General features: G+C 38.0%; 1 protein-coding gene across 1 annotated transcript in view; it reads right to left on the bottom strand.

Moving 5' to 3' along the window:
• Window positions 1–8,325: 8,325 nt before the first annotated feature.
• igdcc4 (immunoglobulin superfamily, DCC subclass, member 4) overlaps window positions 8,326–25,466 on the bottom strand; it is a 52,818-nt gene continuing 35,677 nt past the window's right edge. The window contains exons 5-20 of the mRNA XM_086270314.1: window positions 23,774–23,908; window positions 22,804–22,956; window positions 21,035–21,445; window positions 20,786–20,950; window positions 19,952–20,089; window positions 19,210–19,386; window positions 17,892–18,104; window positions 17,527–17,625; window positions 17,183–17,369; window positions 15,944–16,071; window positions 13,329–13,499; window positions 13,067–13,195; window positions 11,945–12,047; window positions 11,659–11,839; window positions 11,303–11,431; window positions 8,326–10,569 (exon numbers count right to left, since the gene is read on the bottom strand). Coding sequence (XP_086126440.1) covers window positions 10,051–10,569; window positions 11,303–11,431; window positions 11,659–11,839; window positions 11,945–12,047; window positions 13,067–13,195; window positions 13,329–13,499; window positions 15,944–16,071; window positions 17,183–17,369; window positions 17,527–17,625; window positions 17,892–18,104; window positions 19,210–19,386; window positions 19,952–20,089; window positions 20,786–20,950; window positions 21,035–21,445; window positions 22,804–22,956; window positions 23,774–23,908 — 3,038 coding nt within the window. The 3' untranslated portion in view covers window positions 8,326–10,050. The remainder of the gene's footprint in view (window positions 10,570–11,302; window positions 11,432–11,658; window positions 11,840–11,944; window positions 12,048–13,066; window positions 13,196–13,328; window positions 13,500–15,943; window positions 16,072–17,182; window positions 17,370–17,526; window positions 17,626–17,891; window positions 18,105–19,209; window positions 19,387–19,951; window positions 20,090–20,785; window positions 20,951–21,034; window positions 21,446–22,803; window positions 22,957–23,773; window positions 23,909–25,466) is intronic.

The raw sequence follows: 25,466 nt of genomic DNA, 5'->3' as shown, positions 1-25,466 counted from the left end.
GACTCATCAGATCAGAAATATTTTTGACAAAAAGTTGAGCATTCAGAGTTGTCTTCCTACCAGCTTGAAGCAGTCTGGTCATTCTCCTCTCTTCTGATCTATGGCATCGTCAAGACATTTTTTCCAAAGAAATGCCACTAACTGCATCTTTTTGCTTTTTCAGACCATTCTCCGCTTGATGGTTGTGCAAGAAAATCCCAGTTGGTCCGCAGTTTCTAAAATACCCAGACCACCTCATCTGACACTAACCATGCCCAACTATGCCACATTCAAATTCACTTAAAGCACCTTTTTTTCCCCTCACTATGATGCTTTGTTTGAACTTCAATAGGTCATCTTGAACATGTCTACATGCTTAAATGTACTGAGTTGCTACTGTGTGATTAAATAGTTGTGTTAACAAGCAGGTGAAGAAGTGTACCTACAAAGAGTCCAGTGAGTGCCTGTACTGACTAGATGCTACTGGTAGTTATTCAATTGACAGAGCTATTAAAATCACAATAAAAACAGCTGATTTGTTATCATAGCTGAAATGACATGTAATAAATAAATAAACATTTGGTATTTGTTTCTTATAAAAAGGTATTTTGTAGTTTGTGTTATGGTCTTAGTGTCTGAAGCTGTTTTTCTTGTATTCCCAGTGTCTGCAAACAAAAAGATTACTTTGCAAATGCTTGCCAACCCAGGATGCCTTCTGTTGTATACTTTGAACTGGCAGAGCCCACACAATTTAGAGGTGAACTGAGCTGGAGTGGTGCTGAAATACAGTGTAGTAGTCTTGTAGTAGAACAGTAGCAGGGGCAAGAAGAGGCAGAATGAATGGGCTGATTCAAGAACTTCACACAGGTATTTCCCCACAGGCACTGAGCTTTACCTCGTTAGTAAAGCCCTCACCTGACTCTCTGCGCTCCACTTGCCTGACTCGCTGATGATATGAGGTATGCTGAAGTAGCCTGGAGACTATGCCACTGCTGGAGGACAGAAACACAATATGCTGCATTGATAAGTACAACATAGAATGAAAATGCATCCACGTATGTTTGCCTATTCACAGGGCAGTGTGATCTATTGTGTTCATATGTGTCTCTATGTTTAATTGAACCTTCCCACCTTTCAGACCTCTGCAAAGGAACCCAGCCCTCTGATTAGCAGTGATGAGTGGCTGGAGAGATAGTGAGACCAGACCCCTCTGTCACTAAGTGAAGGCTTTTATCTAACCCTTCAGGGGATTCTGCCACGTGATGTTGCCTCAGTGCTCCTGTCTTAACTCTCGTGCCCTCATCTCACCCTATTATCTCTATCACCTCCATCTTTGCCTTTTTATTGTTTAACTCTTTCTCTGCTGTGCACACACACACAAACACACTCTCATTATCCATCCACACAGATAGATGTGCAAATGTAGAGACACAGAGTTCCTCCACCTTTGGTTATTTAAATATCTACCTTTTTGTACAGTATCCAAAACCAGTTTTTCTTCTTTTCCTTTTCTTCTTCTCCATGTATAAAGATAAAATCAAACAGTAGGAACGCACAATAATGTTTGCATTATATATAGCATATATAAATAGCCAAACCAGGTATGAAGTCACAGCAGCATATGTGCTCAGGAAGCAGTCCATGGTGATGGGAGTGGCACACACTTTACTGCTTTTCAAGAACTATCAGGAATGACCACACTGCCCTCCAGTGGCTAATCTAAAAATTGCAACTTTAAATCAGAACAATACGAATTCCTGAGTCTGTGATGGGGTGGGGCAATTGATCTGGTTCTAATCTGGCTTAAATTTATTAACAATATTATTTTATGAGACCAATTGTCACTTTGTAAACTATAGATTCAGGGAAATGTTTTTATATATATATATATATATACTGGGTTTTTCTTTAATTAGGCTCAGGCAATAGCGAGATCCTTGTATTTTTCAGCACTGTTACTCATGTACAGATGGATAACAGTGCTGCACTATGCCATCAAATAAGTTTCCAAATGACTGACAGGTGCGTGCCATTTTATCGCATTAATTTGTTCTACCATAGTCAGCTCTGTTTCTCCGGTAATTCAATTTTGTTCAGAGCCTAATTTTCACTAGAAATAGTTATCACCCACCTTAATATTACAGTGAATAATAAATGCATCCTACTATTAAAGTAAGTTAAGTGATGCTTGTATGAGCCAATGTCTCTCCAGATATACCCTTTTGCCCAAATGTCTGCCTAAAAAATAGATGAAAAAAGGAGGTGGCAGCCTGTACGACAAACTCAGTGATATGAAGTCTAAAAACAAATGGGTGACAATAGTTACATTTTATATTGTAAATATTACAATAGATAATGCCATTTGTTGTTTTACTTGATCTAAGTGGAGCATTTAATACAATAGGTCATAAGCTGGTTTTGGTTGATGACACTTCTCTATGTACTGAGAGTGAATACCTTAAAATTCACTCTCAGTATAAAAATCACTCTGGGTGGAAAGAAAACATCCCACACTTGATGGTGACTTCCTAAATTCAGTCCACACTTGTATAGTTTTAAGCATTCCAGGATCCATGTGTGAGGTATTGAGCTATAGGCTGTCTTGTTGTCAATCCAGGTGGTGGGACTACCTTAGTCTACCAGTAGCTGGTGTGTTTCCCCAGTGGCATTTTTGACTGTTCATTTGTGGGATGGACTGAGCTTTGTACCTGTTCATCTTAGCCGCTATGATGCCTAACAGGACCTTCCATGTGGTGCCAAGGGAGATGATTGGTTGGATGGGACTTGTCCCTTCTGGGGATCGTTGTGGATCAGGACTACCCAGCCTTCAATTAGCCAAGAAGGCAAGCCGACAGAGGCAGTGTGATGCTACAGGCCATGTTCTCCTGGGAAAACATCCATGTGGATCTTCCTTGGACATATACCGGTTCATGGAATCGGTATTCTCTGATGGCTGACTTGGCCTCCAAATTGACTAGATCTCAGTCAATCCAATCGAGCATCTGTGGGAAACAAACAGTATTTGTTTTTCTGACTCTGTAATTATATTTTTTGATTATTGTTGTTCATAGTTTTGGTTTTCTTTAGTTCTTAGTGATTGTAGTCTTTCCTCCCTTAGTAGTTATCTTAGCCTGTGTTTAGTCTCTGTCTACTCTATGCTTTTACTGTATCCCATGTTTCATGTCTAGTCACCCTTGTCGCTATGTTCCCTATGTCTCCCCAGTTACTGTGCTAAGCTTGGGTGTCCTGAGTCTGAGTTTCGGTCTGTGTGTTTCCTGTTTTATTTTGATGGTCCTCGTCCTACATCAGTGTATCTAGTTTTGCTTTCCCTCGTCTCATTATTTCTGATTAGTCCCAGCTGTGTTTCCTCCTGGTCCCCATCCCCTCGTGATCCTACCTGTGTATCTTAGTCCTCAGTCTTTCCCCTGTCGTTTCGTACCCTCTCCGTGTTGTGTTTTGTCCCCTTAGTGTTCTAGATTCATTCTAGTTCATGTTTCTTAGTTTCTTGAGTCTAGTTTAATTCTAGTTTCCATGTTCAAGGTTTTGGTTTGTTTTTGTGAGTTTATTTTGTGGAAAGTTCTCCCAGCAATAAAGGCTGTTGCTTTAAGTTAATCCTTCAGTCTCTGAGTCCTGTGTTTGAGTCCTACATTCTGCCTGCCACAGCACACAACATGACAGACACATGTCTATAAGTTTAACTCCATTTTAATGTGTTACATTATGTTAATTTTACATTTTTCATTAAAATTTGGAATCGCATTGTCTTACATGTCTTAGTTTAATTGAAGATCCTTAAAACTGCATACTGTGCATTTAAATACTAAGCTAAATCCAAAAGGTTTCTTGATAGATTAGCATAAAGAATTACAGGTGGGCCACCTGCTTCATGTCAAGATTTTTTTTAAAAAATCCACTCTATTACGGCACCTCATAATTATTGAATGTTAAAACTCTTTAGGGGACTTTTAAAAAAAAAGGAAAAAAAAGGATATGTCCTGTCAGCTAAACAAATTGGCAGTAGCAGTAGCTTTGAAAGTGTTGCTTTCAGATTTCTTTTGCTGTTATAAGTGTACTACTGTACCTAGTATAAAAAAAGTAGATGTTTTTTTAATGCATTTGTTCTGAACAGACATTTTAGTATTGTTAATTAGCTACATCCTTATTCACATAGTCATCTGCTGAGCTTATTTTTTACATCTCTCAAACATTAGGAGATAGGATAAATTTTAACCTCTGAGTGTAACACATGCTCACATGCTGCGAGCTCCCCTAATTTCTTAAAAGTCATTTTACAGAATGCAAATGCCAGAAATAGAAATCAGACAGAGTAAAATTGACTGACAAAAGTTATAGGAAAAAAAATCCTTATGCAATTTGGCATAGACACAGAATCACACTGAGTGTTGTTTATATATGTATTTTTTTAAATGTTTATTTACAGAAGAGAAGTCCTCACAGTTGCTGTGAGTTTCGACATTTTCACATATGGTAACACAGCGGAAATATTTCTACAAACCACAAGTAATACCTATTCTGTGACTGATTCCTTTGAAATAGCAATGCATCTATCACATGGCCAGCATCACCATGACTAACACTGAGTAATCCATCTCTTGTTTTACACACTAAGAAAATTGCACTTCTAGAAATGTAAAGATGACAGACCAGATTTGCTCGTGGCCAAAGATGAAATGCTAATCTATTAAGTGCTCCTACAATTTGCTTCTACATTAGCATATGCGATTAATGACATTTTGCTCGACACGCAATGATTACAAAGGTGTCTGAGTAGCTGCAGAGCATCGCTGGTGGCACATGACTATAGTCTGTGCATACATAATAAAAGAGGCAGAACTGGGTGGGTAAACACAAAACTAGAGATAATGTACCACAAAAAAAGTACAACATTGTGACATCACTGGACAAAGCAGCTCACCACAAAGCACCAGAACGTACAAAGAAAAGCTAGAGATAGAAATGCACTGAGTGATTTGTACAAAACAACGTATCATCTGTGCATAAGATTTTCCTTGATTTAATTCCCAAAAAGACAAAATGAGGCTTTGTTTGACAACACATGACACGTATCTGAATTGAATATGCAGGCATGATCCTTTTATGCAAAGATGGGAGACCTGAGTTGAGAAGAGACTTTTATTTCTATAGAAATCTGTCTGCACTGAGAGGTATAACCTGCCTCAGGAGGGGTTCTCTTTAGCCCTTCTCCCTAGGAAAAAAAATACTTTAGTTTACAGTTTAGCAGATTTAGTCATTTTTTTTCCTTTTTTATGATTTTTGCCTTTAAACTTTTAGAAAATCTTGGTAATTACTCATATTGCCAAATAATAAACAACATTTGAATGGTTTCCTTTAATCCCTCCTCTCATGTGTTGAACTCCTCAGTGCAGGACTAGACAATCCAAGTCACTATAATGAGTAAAAACTCACACTGAGGTAAAATGAATCACAAGTCCCATCCTCTGTGAAAACACTTGGCTAACAAAACAACAGTATTCTTACCTTTAATGTTCTACTTGTTTACAAAATGTGCAGTATCAAGAGACTGATCAGAATCAAATGAAGTTACCAACATGAGGTATAGTGTTTTAATTAACCCTTACAAAAAGAAGACGAAATCAACATAATTATCAAAGTAATTATCTTCTCTACAAAATGAGAGAATGAGTCAATTTTTCTTTAGAAATGTGATTGTTCTAGCCAACAAAAAGGTGTACAAAGAAACCAAGGTTTTATACATATACTCAAAAGAGTGGCTAATAGTGTTAACAGAGCTCCTATTAGGAGAGTATACATCATTTATGCTGCAGGCAGGGTTATGCTAATCGCCATTTCATATCCTCTGTCACCTCCACACACCATAATAATTCACTACTGCATCAAGACTTAATACATAAGTGAAACAACCAGATAGAAGTGAAATATCAGTTGGGGGGGGGGGGGGGGGGGGGGCATTAAACTATGTCTACCTAAGATTTTGGCAACTGCAACGTCATGAAATTAAATTCCTTCATGGTGGATCTGATGGTGTCTTTACTTGATTAACTCCCAAGCACAAACTAACTAATTTTCAATTGTTTTAAATTGTCCATGACAAAAAATGGTGCATTGGTATAGAGAATATATCATCTCTATGGCTACACTTTATGTGCAGTGACAACAGAGTCTGAAAGAACAGCACCTACATTCAGTGCAGTGTTTTGAAAATGAAAATGATAGTTGTGAGCTTCATTAAATCTTTGCTCATAAGATTTTTTTTTGTCATTGTACGTTTTCACTGTGATTTTCTAACATTGCCTTGATTCAGTGATTTCCATCCAAACACAAAGCTTATCCAAACAGAAGTTGCACATTATGAGTGAATTAGTACTTCTTTTCTGAGCATGGCTCATCATGGCTGACTTGGACTGAGAGAGGTATGCTGAAGATATCAAACTGGAATGCTTTTGAGAATGTTTCTGCCAGTATTCAGGACATACATGCCTTTTAAGGATACCTACTTAGAGTAGGCGCTAAGTAGAGATCAGTAACAGTGAATTTCGCGTGTAAAATAAAATTTAAAAAAAGTTGGTGCTTTACTTTAACTTTTATAAAAGGCAAATCTTAAAGCACGAGTCAGAAAGCTGTGGCTGCATTGTTCACTAAACCTTTAAATTGTATATCATAGCAGGTATGCTACTTTACTAGCAAAAGGAAACCTGCTTGGAAATCACTGTTTGGAAAATGGTCACATGTAAAACATGCTTACCAGTTTAGACTTGTGTGCACAATAGTGCAGCAGCAATTTTTTACCATGTGAGCATTTGGTTGATTTGCCTTCTATGGACCACTTAAGTGGGTTAGACAAACCTTAAACTGAGTGCCAGACCTTTTTAATGTGGCATTTTGAAGATGTGTAATAATAATTTCTGTAACTGGCAGTGAATCATCCAGATGCAACAAATATCACTTTCTTTCTTAATTAATTTCCAATCAATGTTTCACACAGGGTTTCCACACATTCATTTCTGTCTGTAAATGACTGCTATTGTATGTGAAAAATAAATAAATAAATGGCAGTCATACTTTGATGTTGGGTAGATAAAGGTCAAGGCAAAAAAAATTTTTGAGAAATTTTGGCAAGGAAAGCATTTTTAGCAGGAACACTGAACACACTGAGCTTTTTTCATTAATGTCAACAAACAACAATTTACATTTCTGCTGCTGAAGTATTTGAGCTCCTTTATCACTGCTAGAAAAACAACCTGAGAGAAGATGAGACATCATAAACAGGGCTTGACTCAATGCTAAGATTATATTTTGAGATAGATGACATTATTATTACTGCTCACAAGCTCTGCGGACCTGCTATTGTTTTAGAGTTGAATCTACAGAAAAAAAAAGAAAAAAAAAAAAAGAAAAGTCCCCCCAGAACAGTATTATCATTTTAAAAACTCTCTTTTTGAAGTGAAGCACCTGATAAAGCCTTTTGAAAATGTAAGTTGTAAAAGGTATGCAAAGACTTGAGCCATCTGTAGCTATGAATTACTTTGTCTGATGAGTAATGAGTGTCGCACGTCCTTGTCATCATGCACTAAGTATCCAGGCCAGAACTCTTATTATACATTAGTGACCTGAAGCAGGCAAGAAAAAAACCCAATTTGATAGCCTGCTTCAAGTATTTTCACAATTTTACCTTATATTTAGGGCAACTTGAATTCAAAAAAGTCATAATCCAACATTTTGTTTATCATTAGAACCCAATAAAAACCCTAACATTGGATTGAATGACCGGATTACAGAAACTGGTAGAACGTTCCTGTATTTGGTTCTACTTTGACTGGAAGTATAGTTCTGAAACCACATGCCACTGGGTGGATGAGTTTCAGATGCATCACATCAAAGCCATAGGGTTATGTATTTTTTTTTTCAGTAGAGCAATGTTGCAGGAAAGGGTAACTTTACACTGACAGACACAATCTATTTGAAATCTGAGAGGAAGCTGCAACGCACTAAAGAGACATAATTTCCAGTTTGAAATAACACATACAGTCACTGCAGGACGATTATTCCTTCAAATATTAAATGCTGTAAAATCAGACAAGTTAAGAATAAGATCTCAAAAGGTGCTAGTTACATAAAACTACTTAAATCACACTGGAAACCGTCCTGAAAATAAATGAGGTAGTGCTGTTGATAAGAAGTAGGGATGCACCAGTCTCTACCCTCCTTGAACCGATGCTGAATCACTGCTTGTAATATGAACGTTTTAATTTTGAAAATGACTGATTGAATATAAAAGGAACAATTTCAAAGATAAAAAAAACCCATTAAAAAATGGATCCCATATAGTGCTGAACAAATTTATTAGATGACCTGTCATAAAAACAAGAAAACAGAAATATTTTAGAAGTCTGTTAAATACACATTGAAAACTAAATATATAATTTTTGTATTTTTATACCCAAATGTCGACCAGCTCACTGAACATCTCTGAGAAATCAGAAATTTATAAAGCATATTATAACATCCAACCACTAAAACTATTTTTTTGTGTTCATGAAGGCTAGATAACTGTAATTTGGCTTTACTATTCTTCAGCTTGTTTTTTTGTATAATAGTAAATTTGAAAATTCATTGCTAACAACAATATTTATAATTTAACATAAGAAATATGATTTCAATTAGAGATTGTACATACTGTCCGTTACAGAAAAAAAAGATTTGGGTAGGTATCAGTACTGTTAGTCAGGTTCAGCAATGGCATAAACCACATTTTTGGCTGACTAATAAATTTGTTAAGCACTGTATATTTTTTCCTTCCTTTCTAGCTGATCTTGTTGATGTCTGTCAAAATCAATGCAAAGAGTTGTGGACATTTCGAGTCAGGCAGAATCAAGTCAAATACACTATATACTTTGAATTGTGGCAAGTATTTCATATTAAAAATACATTTACAGAGGGGAAAAAAGTATCTTGACACAATGGCACAGTATCTTGACAATAGTAGGGACAATGGTGCATCCCCATTTAGGAGCTAAAGAAAGGAGAGTGGACTACAGATGTACAGTTGTAACACCTCCTCTAGTACTCCCATCAACACAAACCAATACCAAAATAAACATCTAAATACTATAATTCCATAAATGACATATAAAAACCAAAAGAAAACATGTTTTACTTTTCAATTGTCCCTGGATTACAAAATCACACCACAGGGATATATGGCATTTTGGAAAAGAATACTTCACGTTCCACATCTGTATACTTCATATGTTTCCAATTGACATTTTTTGTACTTGGACTCAATGTAATATTTAGAAATATACAGAGGTTATAAATGCACCTAGAATAATTAGGCACCTAAGACCCCCACATTCCAGTCATGAAATGTATCTAAATGTGTGTTTACACATGACTGTTTGAATTTTACATGCAATATCGAGGAATTAGCGAGGTTTTTAGCTTTCTGTGTGTTTGTATGTGTGTGTATGTGTGTGTGTGTGTGGCTGTGGACCCTGAGACAGCAGGTGGCTGGAGAGAGGCACAGGTGTTCTGCACTTGCAGAGTGTGAAGATACTCTTTAAGGCTTATTCCTAAGTGCCACACTAAAGTAGCATCCACACTACCAAACCCAGGGAGACCCTGTGCTTCCAATCCATTCATCAGTGATGATAACCTGTCCAAGCACTCACTCACGGAAAATTCCTGGCCTTTTCTCATTCCTGAGTGGAACAGAGCCATTTACGACACAGTGAGAAATACCTTCTCCAATTCATGTCCGTCTGCTTGGTTAAATCTTTTTCCTTCCTATGGATAGGAAAGACCCAGAGGAAACTGTGGTTGCAATGATAGAGAATGCATACCCATATACAGTACTCTACCACTAAAAATATACCGTATATGTTTACTCTATATACACAAGTATGAAACAATGGATTCAAAGTACCTATAAAACTTTGCAAGGAAGAGAAAGAAAGCTAATAATGAGGTGCATAAAAATAATCCTTGGGTTTTTTTTTCCTGGGTACATAAAAGAAAATCCATATGGGGTTGATGCCCTGCATGCAGAGGCTATGGGCACAGATAACTGTGTGCTGCTGAGGTAGAGTGGACAAGTCCGGTGCTGACAAAGGGGGAAGGGGACAGGCCAGGAGAGATGGCTTTCCCTGCTGCAGATGGACAGTGTCTAGAGTCCCCATTTTCCAGACGCTCTGACCTCAGCACAATCTTAGGAGAATGGAAACCATTGGTTAGACCCATTTCCTGATGTGGTGCTGTGTCTGCAGTCAGCTGGTGTCCTGTATCTTCAATTTCCCCATTGTAAGTAGCCACCAGCTTTACTGAGGGAAGATTTGAGGAGCTTTGGGATAGTGACAGTTTTTCTAGATGTTCCTCTTCTTCTTGCGAACTCGGCTGGCTCAAAGAGGAATACTTTTCCTCTGACAATGAGGGTCCCAAGGTGGTGTTAGAATCTGTGTTTTGATAGCCCTCCTCTTCTTTCTCCCTCCCTGTGTCCAAAAGCTCAGAATGAACAATGACTTCTGCCTCAACCTGGTTACTGCACATGGATGTACTCAAATTATCTTCTTCCTGCAATGAAACAGTGTCACTGTTACATGAGATTTTCTTTTTATTAGTTTATCACCCCGAACAAATGAATTCTCTGACAGTTCTTCATTTGTTCATTTACCCACAATGCCTGTGCTAATGTAGGATGTTACTTTTCTTAGCATACCCAGCTAACTAGCTTCATCAGCTAAAAACAAAGTACTTAACTAACTACATTTAATAAACAAATTATTAATGTTGGAATTAACTAGCGCTGAGATTAAATGCAAAAAATATGCTTTTTTCCCCTCTTTTTTATAGCTCAAAGAGGTGAATATGCTGCCCTGGTGATGTGCAACTTGGGACATAGTCTTTGAAAACAATATTTTACTTTATAAAAACAATATTATCTACTGTTTAAAGCCATCCAATGCACATTAAAGTCCTCATTTAGAGACTGGATGCATTAAAAAGTCAATTGTCGCAGCTAAATTTAGCTTAATTAGCCTGATGTTTATGATAGCATCTGGCAGTGAAAATAATGATTTCAGGTGGTAAAATCAATCACCAGTTACAAATTTTGTTAACCTCATTCTGAAATGTATTATTCGTTGATTTAAAAGTTTAATAGGGTGTAAGCATGAAAGATTTAGCAACATGTGATGTGCGGCTGGGTTTACTAAACTGTAAATTAGAAATACAGTTGGAGAAAGTCTTTGAGAGAACAGTTGTTGCCTTATATACAATGTAAGTCATATTTTGTTCAATAAATTACCATGCCATTATCAGTGATTAGCATGTTGAGAGCTCCATTCACGAGTGTTGGAGAATCTTCTATTAGGGTGTCTTTGTATCTTGTGATTCTGTTGGCCCAGTTATGGCTTACAGAGCCGTTCCAGGCAGCCTATAAAATGAACAACATAGTTGAAACACCAGAATCAGTATTTTCCCTCAACAAAATGTGAGAGTTATAAAGAAAAAAAATGAAAAAAGGGGAAAGTTTCTATATATACAACACATAGAGAGAAAATATCCAATGCCCATCTAAAAATAAACTTTCCCCTTGAAGATGTAGACCTTGGGTTCAGGTGCAAGGGCATCACCTTCCCCATTCAATGGATTATCACTTGCCATCAGACTCTGCTCTTCTGGGGCCTCTGCTGGCGGTTGACCAGACTCTTGGCTACCTGCTGGCATCAATGTCTCCAACTCATAGCTGTTGCTGCACTCTGGTATGTTGGAGGGAATGGGGCAGCCTCCTCTCTTATACTGAGGTATCACAGCTGTAGAGTCCAGAACCCCAGATAGCTCCCTATTTAGAGCAAACATTAACACACAGATACATTCTATTTTACGTGTCCTTTTGTTCATAAGCAGTAAAACAAGTAAGCCACTGTATGAGTGCTAAAACTCATACCTGGATTTGCTGTTACGAAAGCTGAAACACATGCAAAGGAGGATGCATATCAGTCCTAGGCACACACCCACTATAATGCCTGTCACTGCATGGATGTCCAGCTCTGTTAAAAATTGAGATAACATGGAAATAGAAAAAAAATCTATTAGTATAAACAACAGGGCTTTTTTGCTCTTCCAGATATACTGACTATAACTTTTGATATTTGATCTGCTACCTGAGATTCATGAATTGTACAAAAATACTATTATTTGTACAACTTGTGCAGGTCTGTTATATAAGGCCTGCTAAAATGCACTGATTTCTTCAGGTAAGTCAAGCTTATAGCAGCAAAGCGATGGGCAACATTTAAGAGCAGACCTTCATTAAAATGAATTTATGCTGCGTGTTTTTGGCAGTTTAGATTAGAAGAGGAGAGGAAACAGATGGCAGGAGTTCTCTTTCCCAGCCGACTAGCTACCTGAGTCCCACTTCCACTGCTATTTGCAAACACTATTAAAGCCCATATGAACAAAAAAAGCATAACTCCTAACTCGTGCTTTAATCCTTAATAGTTCTTGGGGAAGTTAATGGCTCTGTGTTTAAAGAAAAGCAGGGCATTTAATAATTACGAAAGCTAAAACGCTGACTGATGGAATTAAAAAGTATGTAGTGAGACTGCAAGCCTAATCACAAATTGACATGAGAGTAAAGAAAGTACATTCATAGCAAATTCTGTTATGTACACAAAGCAGTAATTGAAAATTAACCCTGGGGTCACTGATGAAGCCACCCTTTGATATCTGACATTTTAATATATTTAAGATGCAGACTAGGAGAAGAGAAATAACAAGCTTATGGAAAGCTAGTCTTTCTCTGCCAGCTGAGACAAATTACTTATTTTAATTAGAAGGACTATGTGCATATACAGGAAGTGTGAGACTATCATTAAGAGTGTATGTGTGCTTGTAACACAGCGAGAAAGATTAGAAAACAAAACAGAGGAAACCAGTAACTTCTGCTTTCCCACAGGACTATATAAAACGACATTAAATCTTTTACAGTACCATGAAAATAATGCATTTTCATGGTTTGCAAAACTGCAGTTTTATATAACCCATATAACCTCTGCTTGACACATACCTTGATGGCTTGTGTGAACTTCCTTTATAGGTGAGTAAGGCCCTGGCCCCACCTCAGTAGATGCCCCCACCTTAAAAAAATATCTAGTGCCACTGGCCAATCCCTGGACCTCTACACTGGTAATACTCCCTGTGAGAGAGAAAACAAATCTTAAAAAAGGCAAAATAATGTGTTCTCTCATAGAGAGAGCAAATATTACTGTAAATATAAAAATAAAATATACATTTAATGCTGTTTATGTGTCGTGAAAAGAAACACCCACCATCCTGGGAGACGTTCTTCCATAAATGCTCTGGCTCACTGAGGTTGCCACTGTACAAAATCCAGTAGCTGATGATGATACCATTAGGCTCCAGTGGAGGGTGCCAGCTCACCAGCACCGACGAGGAGTCCAGCGTAGTCAGCTGCAGCTCCTCGGGAGGTGTGGAAGGCCCTGGAGGGGAAGGGAGGGTCAGGTCAGTAATTAGAGCCCAGAAATGAGGCCTCACAGCTGGAGAATGTATATTGTCATTGTGGGGGATTTGATATTTGTGTGACAACCATCTGTGTCCTCATGTCCCTACCACCTGGGTACAGGAGAGAGGGACGTGCAGGGCAATAGGAGAAAGGACAAGGGGCCCAGGTGATCACACACAGTAGTGGAGAGCATGATGGGGTTACTGGTGTCAATGTTATTATTAAAAGTGGCCCACTCAGCACTTATCACTCACATCTGGGAGAGAAGTTGTTGGCCAGAGTGAGAGCTACTACTACACTTGGGTGTTTTATTAGAGCTGTCAGTCATTATCACCGCCTGCTTATTTCTATGTTTGCAAACCACTAGCCAGCCAACATGCTGATTTTTACATGAATGAGCACACACTCACTTGCATCCACAAGCGCACACCTTCATACCCATAAGCTGCACCATCTGAGGATGAACTGCATACAATTACCTTGCTAGCTGGAGAAGAACATTGACACAATTTAATAAAACTGGCATAATAATCATAAATTAATCCAACAAAAAGCTCAACTTTTATAAAGGGGTGTGTTGGTACAGTCATATGAAAAAAGTGCACTATTTTTCAGTTCTGTGTTTTTGTTTATCAGGACACAGAAAAAAAACCATCTGGTCCTTAGCAGGTTCTAAAATTATTTAAACATGACCTGAAAGATGAACGACAACACGTAACATAATACACCAAGGCAATATCATCATTATGCTATAATGATCGGAGCATATATGCATGCATGTTTGTATGTTCCCCATCTCCTCCAAGATAGGTGGATCAGTCTTGATGAAACTTTGCATAAGCCTTCCCTAGGACATGTTATATACAAATATTTTAAACAAATCCTGCAATCGTACGTATTTGTACATTTGAAGGCTCAATTAAACACTAAATGAAATGTCATAATATATAATAGTATGGCACAATATAACATATCGGCATCAAACAATAATGATCGTAGGGTATGTATGTTTGTTTGTATAGGTTTGCTAGCAGAAGCAGTGTGTGAGGTGCACCCTTGCTGCTAATCAAACACACTTGATTAGCAGCACCTGGTTGCTACTGATGATCAGTCAGCAAGTGTAAGTATAAAAGCAGGGGTTTTAGTAGTTTCCTACTAAGATAGTGCCTTTTGGAATATGTTTAAATCAAAAGGTTAAATCTTGCACATTTTCATTATGTTATTTTCTTTAGATGCAATTTTTTAATTATTATTATTTAGAGGTAATTCTGAATATTTCTTGACTTTTGCTGCTGTAGCAAACAGTAAATAATGTCCAAAAAGGGTAAAAGAAAAATATGAACAGATTTCTGTTTATGCACAGCAAATAATGCACACCATTATATCTATAGAACACCAAACCGAGCATATCTTTACAAAACCTTTGTCAAATGTTAGGCCGTCTGCCAGCTAAAACCTGGCTGAAAAGGGACATCACAGGTCAATCTGCAAATCTACAACAGGATTGCAAAAACATAAGGTGCAGCAAGTTTCTGTTAAAGTCATGACCTCAATCAGATTGAAATGCTGTGGCAAGACCTTAAGCCGTGCATAAATATATTCTCACAAACCTTAAAGAACTGAAGCAACAGTGTAAAGAAGAGTGGGCCAAAATTCCTCCGCAACAATGTGAGAGACTGATTAGTTTAAACAGTAAATAATTACTTCAAGTTACTTGAATTTATTGTTGCTAAAGGTGGTTTTAAACGTTACTGAACCATGGAGTGTACTTAGTTTATCATACACTGCTTCTGCATTTTGGCTGACATCATGTAGTATGTCATGTGTTGTTCATCTGAGGTTGTGTTTAAATCATTTTAAAGGGCTAGATTTTTGTTTTAAATTCTGCTCTCATGTGTAAAACCTTAGAAATGAATGAGAGTGAACTTCGTCTGCCACCTGTTAAAGGGTAGGAAGGAGATTTTATAACTCTATTTTGAGATGAATTTATTACGGAGGGCTTAAAATATACACAATTCCTTTTTTTTATTTGCCCACTTAAAAGAAAGAAAGAAATATTGTAGTTTCCTTGTCATGTACTCTCTATTTCTGCAGGAAACAGGGTCCCACACATCGATATGCATTTAAAAGCACATTTTCTCTTTTGGCTCAGAGTAGTTCTTCATGAGATGTTAAGGTTAAGTGACTTACTCAAGTGGACCGCAAACAATATGAAAGAAAGGATTTTTCATTTCTCTGCTTCACATACATGAAAGAAGACCTGATGGCTGGAGGATTCACTTGAAGTGCATATTTAATATGAGTTCTTGAACCAAATATGTGTCAAGAACCATCTACAGTAGATTTAGTGCTTGTTTTTTTTTCATCAACAGCATACAGAAAACCAACTCTGAAATATCCAGGTTGAAGCTGAAAACTTACGGTCAGTGAGAGTGGACTCTTCCACAGTGCCGCTAAAGGGTCCTACCACATTTGCTCCATTAGACTGCACTGCCAGCTCATAGCGAGTGAAGGGTTTCAGTGCCCCAAGCAAAATCTCTTGTGCAGAGCTGGAATATACAAAGATGAGAGTCCTGAATGGGTAGTAGTATAGGTTATGTCGAAATCACATGGAAAAACACACATGTGCTGTCTTAAATGACAGTGGTCTTCTGCTACAACAGCAGAAGACCACACCAGGTGTCACTCCTGCCTAAGAAGAGGAAACTGAGGATATAATTTGCACAGTCTCACCAAAATTGGACAATAGAAGATTGGACATCTATTGTCTGGTGTGATGAGTTTTTATTTCTGCTGCAACAGAAGATGGTAGGGTCAAAATCTGAAGTAAACAAAAAGATAGTTTGACAATGTCGATAGTTCAGCCTGGCGGAGGCATAATGGCTTCAATCTCATAGTCTACCCGAGTATTGTTGCAGATACTGTTTGTCAATTATTGACCTCAGTGTGCTCATCTTTCGATGGCTACTTCCAGCAGGATAACGTGCCATGCCACAAAGCTCAAATCATTCTGGTCCTGAACATAAGCTCGCTGTACTCAAATGGCCTTCATAGTTACCAACAGACAACCTTTGATATGTGATAGAATGAGAGAGTCTCATCTCACATGTGCACCTGACAAATCTGCAGCAACGATGTGCTGCTATCATGTCAATATAGACGAAAACTTGTAGAAATACATCTAAGAACTTTTAGAATTAAATGTCATATTATTTTTAATATGACATTTAATTATATACTCTGAAGACTGATAATGAAAATACACTGTCTGCTAGTGAATAGAAAACAGTTTCTTTTAAGAAATGAATCCAAGCTGCTCTTAGAAAAGAAAGCAAGCAAACAGGTGTTTTTAAAGCGGTTTTCAAGGGGAGAGGGTTAATCAGTTCAAATACCAAGAGTGTACAAAAAAACACAGGAATCTGTAATTCTTAGGGCCAATTTCATTCTAACAATATTACATCTCTTGAGGTTATACGTTATTTCTAAAGATGTTTATCTGAGTATTAGAGTTCTTATTAAAGTCCTTTTTATAGTTACTAAGACCACTTTTAAATAGGCTTAGTCAAAGTGACTTTATCAGGATTTGCGCCATTCAGGTGCAATATGGCTTACATATTGCAAACATCATTGAATTTCACATGTGTAGCCTGGTATTCTGACCTGGTGTAATAGGAAACCATGGATGCGTTGGTGGTTCCTGCTGGGCTGCAGCGCACTGTGTAGTCGATGATGTGTACATTGTTGAACCGCGGTTTCTCCCATCGCAGCCAGATGGAAGTAGAGCTGTTGGCTGTGGCTTGGATATTGCTCGGGGGCAATGGAGGTGGTGGCCCAGGCGTTGTTGGTGCTTTAACATGGAAGTGAGCTTTACTTTCTTTGATTCTTGGAAAGTGTAATTTTTGTTTTCTTTTTCATCACACCATAGAGGTGATGAAGGTCAAGACATAAATGTGTTGCATTCATTCATTTATTTGTGCATGTACAGATTCAAAAAGAAGGCTTACGTGCATGAGGCTTTTCTGTCTTTCCCTTCCACACTGCAGCTGCTCCATCTGTCTGTTTATTGAATGCCCATAGCCTCACCTCAAACTGTCGGTCAGGGCCTGATACCAATATACAGGAACAGAAGGAGACACAATGATATTCCTATTATGCACAACTAGAGATCTCTAAGGATGGTGCATGCTAACAACAATGGGCATTTGTGGTGGTACCTGTAGCCAAATGCTCTAACGTGAATGATATTTTTCAAAGAAATGTTGAATTTGTTTTTTGCTTTTTACTTTTCATTTTACTTTTCTGCCAAGGACAGGGGTAAATAAAAAACCCAGCAGTCATCTGCCTTGAATCAAACATTCCAAAAACGTACCCAGCCCAGTGAGGAGATGATATCTAGCCTTCTTACGGAGCCTGATGGTGTGTGTCTGTGTTGTCCTTTCCCCATTGGCCGTCTCTTCAGCCTCGACTTCTCGACAGGACAGCTTGTAACCAGAGACCAACGTGTGATTGGGTGAGGGCTGCCATGTGACATTAAGTGTGTTCACACTGGCTCTAACTTTCAGCTCATTAGGAGCAAAGATCACTTGAAAAAACAAAAAATGAAAAAAAAAAGGAATTAATTCCAGATACATGTATTATTTAAATGAACCATCAGACTTTCATGACAGCTATAATTTCATAAGATGCTTATAGTGCTGCTACCTGATATCCCATGAGTACAGTAGGCAGTTCATCTATTCTGTGTTTTATAGTATAGTGTGAAGTTATGTGAGTTCCAAAACCAGGAGAAAGGAGAGTGAAGGGTGTGCCCATGCATGGATCTAATTACTTAGAGTTGTTAATGTTGTGAGACATGTTACAGAGGGATTTTTCAGTCCAATATTATTTTTCAGGCATCTAATATTATCTATCTGGGACTGTTGTTGATGGCTTATTGGTGCGGCTCTCCAACACAGGCCCAGTTTCTTATTTAGCTCCATTGGAAAATTAATTTCCCATCATTGATCTAGATTATTTAGGTGTGATTTACTTGATTTTGGAGCTATTGTCTGTATTGAGATGTCTGTCCTCTCTCTATTATGATGGAATTAAATGGCTCAGCTTGAAAAATTCAGCAGCCTCGGTTCTTTCATGAAATGATGACCAAACTAAAAAAAAACAAAAAACATCCTTGTTGTGAGCAATTTTGTGCAAGAATGGTTTTGTGGTGAACTAAACCTGCCAATGATGTCAGAATGTGCAGAATTAAGCTTGCATCTATCTGTGATGAGAGGCTTGTGACAGTATGACAGGATATAAATATTTAATGGCATCGTCCTTTGCAAAGCTTCAGTGTTAGCTAACACATTGGTAGGTGAGCTAGCACACTAGATATAACTTATATTGTATTTGAAGATGGTGTTAAAAGTAGTTAATATGAAGATATCCTGGCAGTTTGCCCTGAAAATCAACCCATCATTTTGTACTGATAGTGAGCCAGTTCAAATTGCACCAGAACAATCTGGATAAAGAGTTCTACTGGTAAGAGAAGAAATTCAAGATGAACTGTGCCTTCAAGAAGAAAGATGCAGTTTATTGCCTTACTTTAGGGAAGTTTATTTCAGTTTATTTTAATCATGTAGAAAATATTTAACATTTCACTTTAAACTATGTTTGTTAAGCAAACTATTATCTAATGTCTTTCTTACCCATGCTGTCATCGCTATCAATGGGAGGTGTCTTGTGCTGAACCCACTCGGAAGGAACCCCAAAGCCAATGGCAGTTCCAGCAGCTATTCTCAGTAGGTAAGTCTGGCTGGGTTGCAGCCCTCTCAGTGTAAAATGTGTCTCATTCCCCCCCACCTCCATGGAAAACACAGAGTCCGCTGTGGGAACACATACCAATGATGTGAGCCATGAATAGAGCACGACTATTATAGGATTTTTAAGACTGATAAAGATATTTGATGATTAAAAAATATTCTTCTATGAGCAGACTGTTAGACATATAAAATGTAAATGTTCTCTTTATGTTCTATGGAATGTGGGCTCTATTTTTCATAAATATGATTAACATTACTCCTATTAAGTTGTTTTAATAATTATTTGAACTATTCTGCATTTAATAACTTACACACTAAAAATAATTTACATTAATAACATACAAAGAATAAGAGATGCGTCAAAGGTTTTCGCATTTTGTTTTGGCAACTTGCACTGTCATTCAAGAACTGAGTAAATGCAACCTAAAGAAACTTTAATGTATAAATCAATGGAAAATGAAAAGTATTGAGAAACAAAAAGGTATTATATTAAAAGTCATTAAAGTGGCAAACAAGAAAGCAACAGAAATGTAAGAACATTAACCAAAGTGCTATTGGGCAACAGGTGCGACGAGTCAGCTGCTAGTATTTCTTGTTTTCTCTGTGCAGCTTATGTTAGGACACTTACGCTGATCTAAAATGCTGTACTCAATGCGGTAGTGGGTAACAACTCCACGACTCTGCTCTGAGGACAACGGATGCCACTTCACCTTGACGTCTGTGCGGGAAGTGCTAGCTATATACAGCTGAGGAGGGGCACTTGGCACTTCAAGAAGGAAAAAAAGAATCAAGTGAGATTTCTGACACATATAAGAAACCTATGCTATAGATGTGCATGGTTACTGGACAGAAGAAAAACACAAGTTGTCCAATTCATATTTTGTCAAACTTTAAGCATCACAAGATTTTTTTTAATGTTTAATTAAATGTGTACTGAATTTATGTGGCAATGGTATGGAAATTTGAATTGCACTTTGAATAACAGTTGAAAGGAAAATGCTCAATTGAGTTTACATACTACGTCTTTTTCAGTGATACCACTAATAGTCAATCAATCAATCAATCAATCAAAATTTATTTATATAGCACATTTTTAAGACCAAAGTACACCAAAGTGCTTTCCAGTAAAATCGCAGTACAAATAAAATCACAATAAAATATAAATTACAAATATATAAAATATAAGATAAATACATAATCTAAATACAGAGCCAGATGTAAATTACCCTAATTCGCCTTAAATGCCAGATCAAACAAATACGTTTTTAAACGTGATTTAAAAGACTGAATGGAATCTGACGCGTGCAACAATAGTAATGACTCATGAGCGCTTAAATGTCCTGAGTAGTTGCAAGGTTGACAAGCTTATAATATATCTTCTTTGAGTGACTGAAGCAACTCAGGCTGTTCTTACTATACCTTTGCAGCTCTATTTTATCTGTATATCAGTGTGATTACTCACCATCCTCCAGCATCTCTACAGTGATAGGCAGAGACGGGCTGCTAGCACCCATGGGAGAGTAAGCCACCACAAATAATGTGTAGGTAGTATGGGGCAGAAGCTCTCTGAAGAGATATTCAGTGGTGTCATTGTTCATTGCAAATTCATATTCCCCGTTATCAGAGCCTGAAAGTTGAAAACGTTCAAATCAAATGTAAGCATGCTTGCCATGTGGCCTCACATACACAGATTTGTGACACAAAGACAGACCTGCAGTGCTGTGGCAGTGCACCGAGTAGCCAATGATTTGATCTGAGTTGTACTCAGGTTTCTCCCAGCTGAGCAGGGCAGTTGTGCTGGAGTATGGTGTAGCAGAAAGGTGGCGAGGAGGGCTGGGCAGACCTTCCCTCACAATGACCGTCAGCCTGGCAGTCGCACAGGCTGTGCCAAGCCAGTTCTCTGCTATGCACTGGTAGTAGCCTGCATCTTCCAGAGCCAGCTGGTTAATTAGCAGGACTCCGGGGCTTTGGGTCTTTACTCGTCTGAATGACTTTATAGGCTGGCCATTCTTCAACCAGTGCAACACTGGAGGAGGTTCTCCAGAGCTGTTACACAAAAACCTGGCTGTGTTTCCCCGGGAGAGGGACACTGTCTCTGGGCCCTGAAGAATCACTGGGGGGGCTGGAGAATTAGAAGAAAAAGTCTGAGGTCATTCCATGTCAGTTCATGAAGTGGCTACCATCTGAACACCTCAGCTTTGCCTGAAAAAATTGAAAGATACACTTCGTAACCCTTTTAATCCCACCGGCGACAATTGTTGCCGTTTTAACCCCCCTATTACAATTGCACATATTGTGTGTAGTGCATGTAAAGTGCATGTAAAATGCATGCACTTATTTTGCAAGGAAAAATTTGGGATTAAGTGGGTTAATAGGAACTATGGAACATTTCAGGTCCCTACTGTCAAGTATTTCAACAGATGTAGGTAGGCTTGTAGGCATTTTTATAGCCTTGTTTCCTTAAGAGGCTTTCTCTAAAAATGCTCATTTGGATTTGGTACATGTTGTCATACTTGAGGAAAAGCATACTTTAATGAAAATTCATAGAGCCAGAGTACCAGATCTTCACCATGAAAAAACTGGAGGGACCTAGCGCTTGTACTTTTTTCATGATAATGAGATTTTAATGTGGACCCTTAGAAAAAGAAGAGAAAACATCTAATAAAACATTTTTGAGAAAACTAATAACAGTAGGTGCATGGAATTTGCAAGAAGTGCATCTTTCAGTTTTATTATAGACATGTTTTTTAAAGTAACATGAAGCTATCACAACTCTAAGTTTTAGCCTACACCTCCCAATATGCAATGCAGAAGTCTTTTTGCCTCCTTTACTTGCATTGTGAATGACATGTCTTACAAAACAATATACTGCTAATCCTACTACTACTACAACTACTATTAGTAATAATAATAATAATATTAATAATAACTACTTAATTATTGTCAAAAAATGAGAAGAAGCATGAACCAGAGAGTGAAGAACTTCCTGTACCAAAAATCAAACCGAATGTCAGTTTATAGATATTCACCAGCAAGTGAGAAGGCCAGACACATTTATGTTAAATGTTTCAAGCCAAAGTTAAAATTGCTAAGTAAAACACATTTTCAATTTAAAATCAAAATGAGCTTTGCTAGTTTTGGTTTTTAATAGTCCATCTTTAATATAATATATTAATTCATCTAATTTAACAGACACCAGCTAGGCATGCCCATCTTTTTAAAAGAGCTCTTTGACATTAACATTAGCAGTTAGACGAACAATTCCATAACGGAGAGTGTTATATTTATTGAAGATTTAAGAGACTGTGGTTTATGTATGATTCCTTATTTTCTTTCTCCTCCTCCTGATTAATGAACAGAGGTCTATGTGAAAGCCAGTGCTCCTTCAGAAATGCCTTAAATTGAGAACCAACCTTTTGACATTGGTGTCTCCATGAAAAAGCTTTAATCTTAATATAGAGAACATAACACAACTCCTACCGGGTACTTGCAGCTCAGCAGCAGCAATGACAAACTCTCTGGTCCTGGGCTTGTTGGCTCGGCAGACATAAACACCAGCATGGTGACGCCTTGTGTCTCTAATCACCAGGTTTGTTGCAAGGACGACCACATCAGTAGACATGGGCTTTCCGTCTGATCAAAGAAGAAAGCAAGAGAGAACAAAGGAGATCGTGCTGATGGGAGAAAAAGGACACTGGCCTTGAGAAAAATTTAGCTCATTTCGCAGGCTTTCAGTTGCCTGAGAAACAGCACAAAAGACAGAGATGTTGCTTTGAGCATGGAGGGATTTGACCTGTAATCACAAAAACTGACCAACAGGTGGCTCTGTGACTTTTCAGTCTGGGATCACTGAGCTCTCTGCATTGGCACACTCCTAGGCTCTGTGTGAAATCATTCCCTATTCACTATATAGACCCTTATTTACTTTGTCCGCCATTTTGAGGAGGATTTATGGCCACCAACTAAAAAATACGAGGTGAAAAAGAAATGGTCAGTATTTAAGCTCCAACGGCCACGTTGCAAATGATAACCAGAATGACCAATGCATATATAGTCTTCTAAGAATTGATTCTAACAATGATTCTTTGCAAATTCAAATGTTGCTGAGTCACAGGATGTGAAAGGATTTTTTCCCCATTAACATTTCATGTGTGTGTATGGGTGGGTGTGGACAAATGGTGGAGGTGCGAATGAATTGATGTGACAAATCACCTTATGTAAAGCATGACTCAATGCAGGATAAAGCAGTTGACAAGAGACAGCTAATATCAACTTTACACCTGCAGCTACTGCAAATCTGATCCTCACTTGCTGATGTTTGTTCTTTGCGTGTGTTTGGCAGATAAACGGCGAGTGAGGCACTGATAATGACAGACAGATGCAGTAGAGTAGAAAAACAATAGGCTAAGAGGCACAGAGAGAAAAGTGTAAGATAATTTGCCAGTATTACCTTGTCTGCTCCAGGACACCAGTGGTTTCGGCTGGCCTTGAGCCATACACTCCATCACGGCAGGATGTCCAAGCACAACTGAAGCATTCTGAGGTGGTGCCACAATCACAACTCTGTTCAGGGCTTCGGTCGAGCCTATGTCAGCGAAAGAAATGTAAGCTTTGGCATTCTGGACCAGTAAATATCACATTAGACAGTGGTGAACCCATTGATCCTGATCTCGCTCTTCAGGGTTGCTGCCAAGATTTACAGCTCTGTTAGCAATTCAAATACACACTTTTTAAACCAAGTAGCTGTCACAGCAGTTTTGCATCAGTCAGATTTGCATATATACAAATAAAATCATTATCAAGTATTTAGAAAAATTGTGTTCTGTATTTCATTTAAATCCTACCCTGCCTTCAGGCTAAACTGCAGAGAGGTTTGAAGCTGTATTCAGAGAAATTCATACAGCTTGCATTGAAACGTCTTGATGCATTCTCAATCATCCAGGTAAGTAAATCTCCAAAGGTTGATTCTGTTCATCTGGATGTTTCTCCCACTGAAAATGCTACGTCCAGATGAACAGAATCAACCTTTAGAGGCTTGCATTGAAACATTTGAGTCCTCCAGACTCATTAAAATGGTGGATGTAGATATGACCAGAAAGTGTTTGACATTAAGCATTTGGTAGGATGGACACTGGAATGTTATTATTTACATGGAGCAATGTGAACCTTCACTAACAGATTTTGGACATACACCAGAAATCAAGCCTACACAGAATGCTTGACTGAGGGGAGAACATAAGTGATGCTTCTACAAACCAATTTCTGAAAAGGTTGGGCGCAAATCTCATAAACCTGCATTTAATTCCCAAAAGCACATAAAAACATATTGAATGATAAAACAGAGGCAGTTTCTTACTTTATGAAATATATTTGAATAGCTCATTTGCTTTGCAACAGATCGGTAATGCAATTGGGTATAAAAAGAACATCTTGGGAGAGGAAAATTCTCCCAGAACTAAAGATGGCAGACATTCAGCAATCTGCGAAAATCTTTCTATGAATTATGGAACAATTTCAGAATTATGGTTCTCAGGGTAAAATTCTTAAGACTCATGCCTTATTATTTACAGCATATAATATCATCATAAAAAGAATCTGATGAAATATCTAGGACGAGGCAAAAAAGGAATACTGGTTGCCCATGATCTTCGGGCCCTGAGGGGGCATTCCATTAAAAACAGACATGGTTCTGTTATGGCCTCACACCCACATGTTCTAAACTAGAGGAGAGTGACAATCCAGCATCTTATCAATGCTCTGTTCAGAAGCCTGCATGTCTGCTGGCATGATGGTGCATCACTGCCAAAGGAACTGGAAGTTTGCACATGTAGAAAGGCACCATCTGTGCTGGAGGGTGTGGTTTTTATAGCAACATAATCAGACAATAATAAACCACATTCCTCTCCCAGAAGTCCAGTAACTGGTCTCCTCAGTTACCAGATGTTTATGGGCTGTGGTTAAAAGAAGAGGAGATGCTACACAATGATAAAGATGACCCTCTCCCAACTTTTTTGACATGTGTTGCTCTCTTTAAATTCAAAATGAGATTGAAAAAAAAAAAGAAAAAAAAATTATATATATATATTTTTTTTCTTAAATGGTACATACTCTCAGTTTAAGCATTTAATGTGTTTTCTACATTA

Source organism: Aulonocara sp. 'chitande type north' Nkhata Bay, linkage group LG1 (assembly GCF_057382095.1).
Source record: "Aulonocara sp. 'chitande type north' Nkhata Bay isolate Kocher_YH1m ecotype deep benthic linkage group LG1, A_spYH_male_GT1.1, whole genome shotgun sequence".
Lineage (NCBI taxonomy): Eukaryota > Metazoa > Chordata > Actinopteri > Cichliformes > Cichlidae > Aulonocara > Aulonocara sp. 'chitande type north' Nkhata Bay.
The sequence above is the reverse complement of the archived record's forward strand: the minus strand, read 5'-3'. Positions and strand labels throughout refer to the sequence as shown.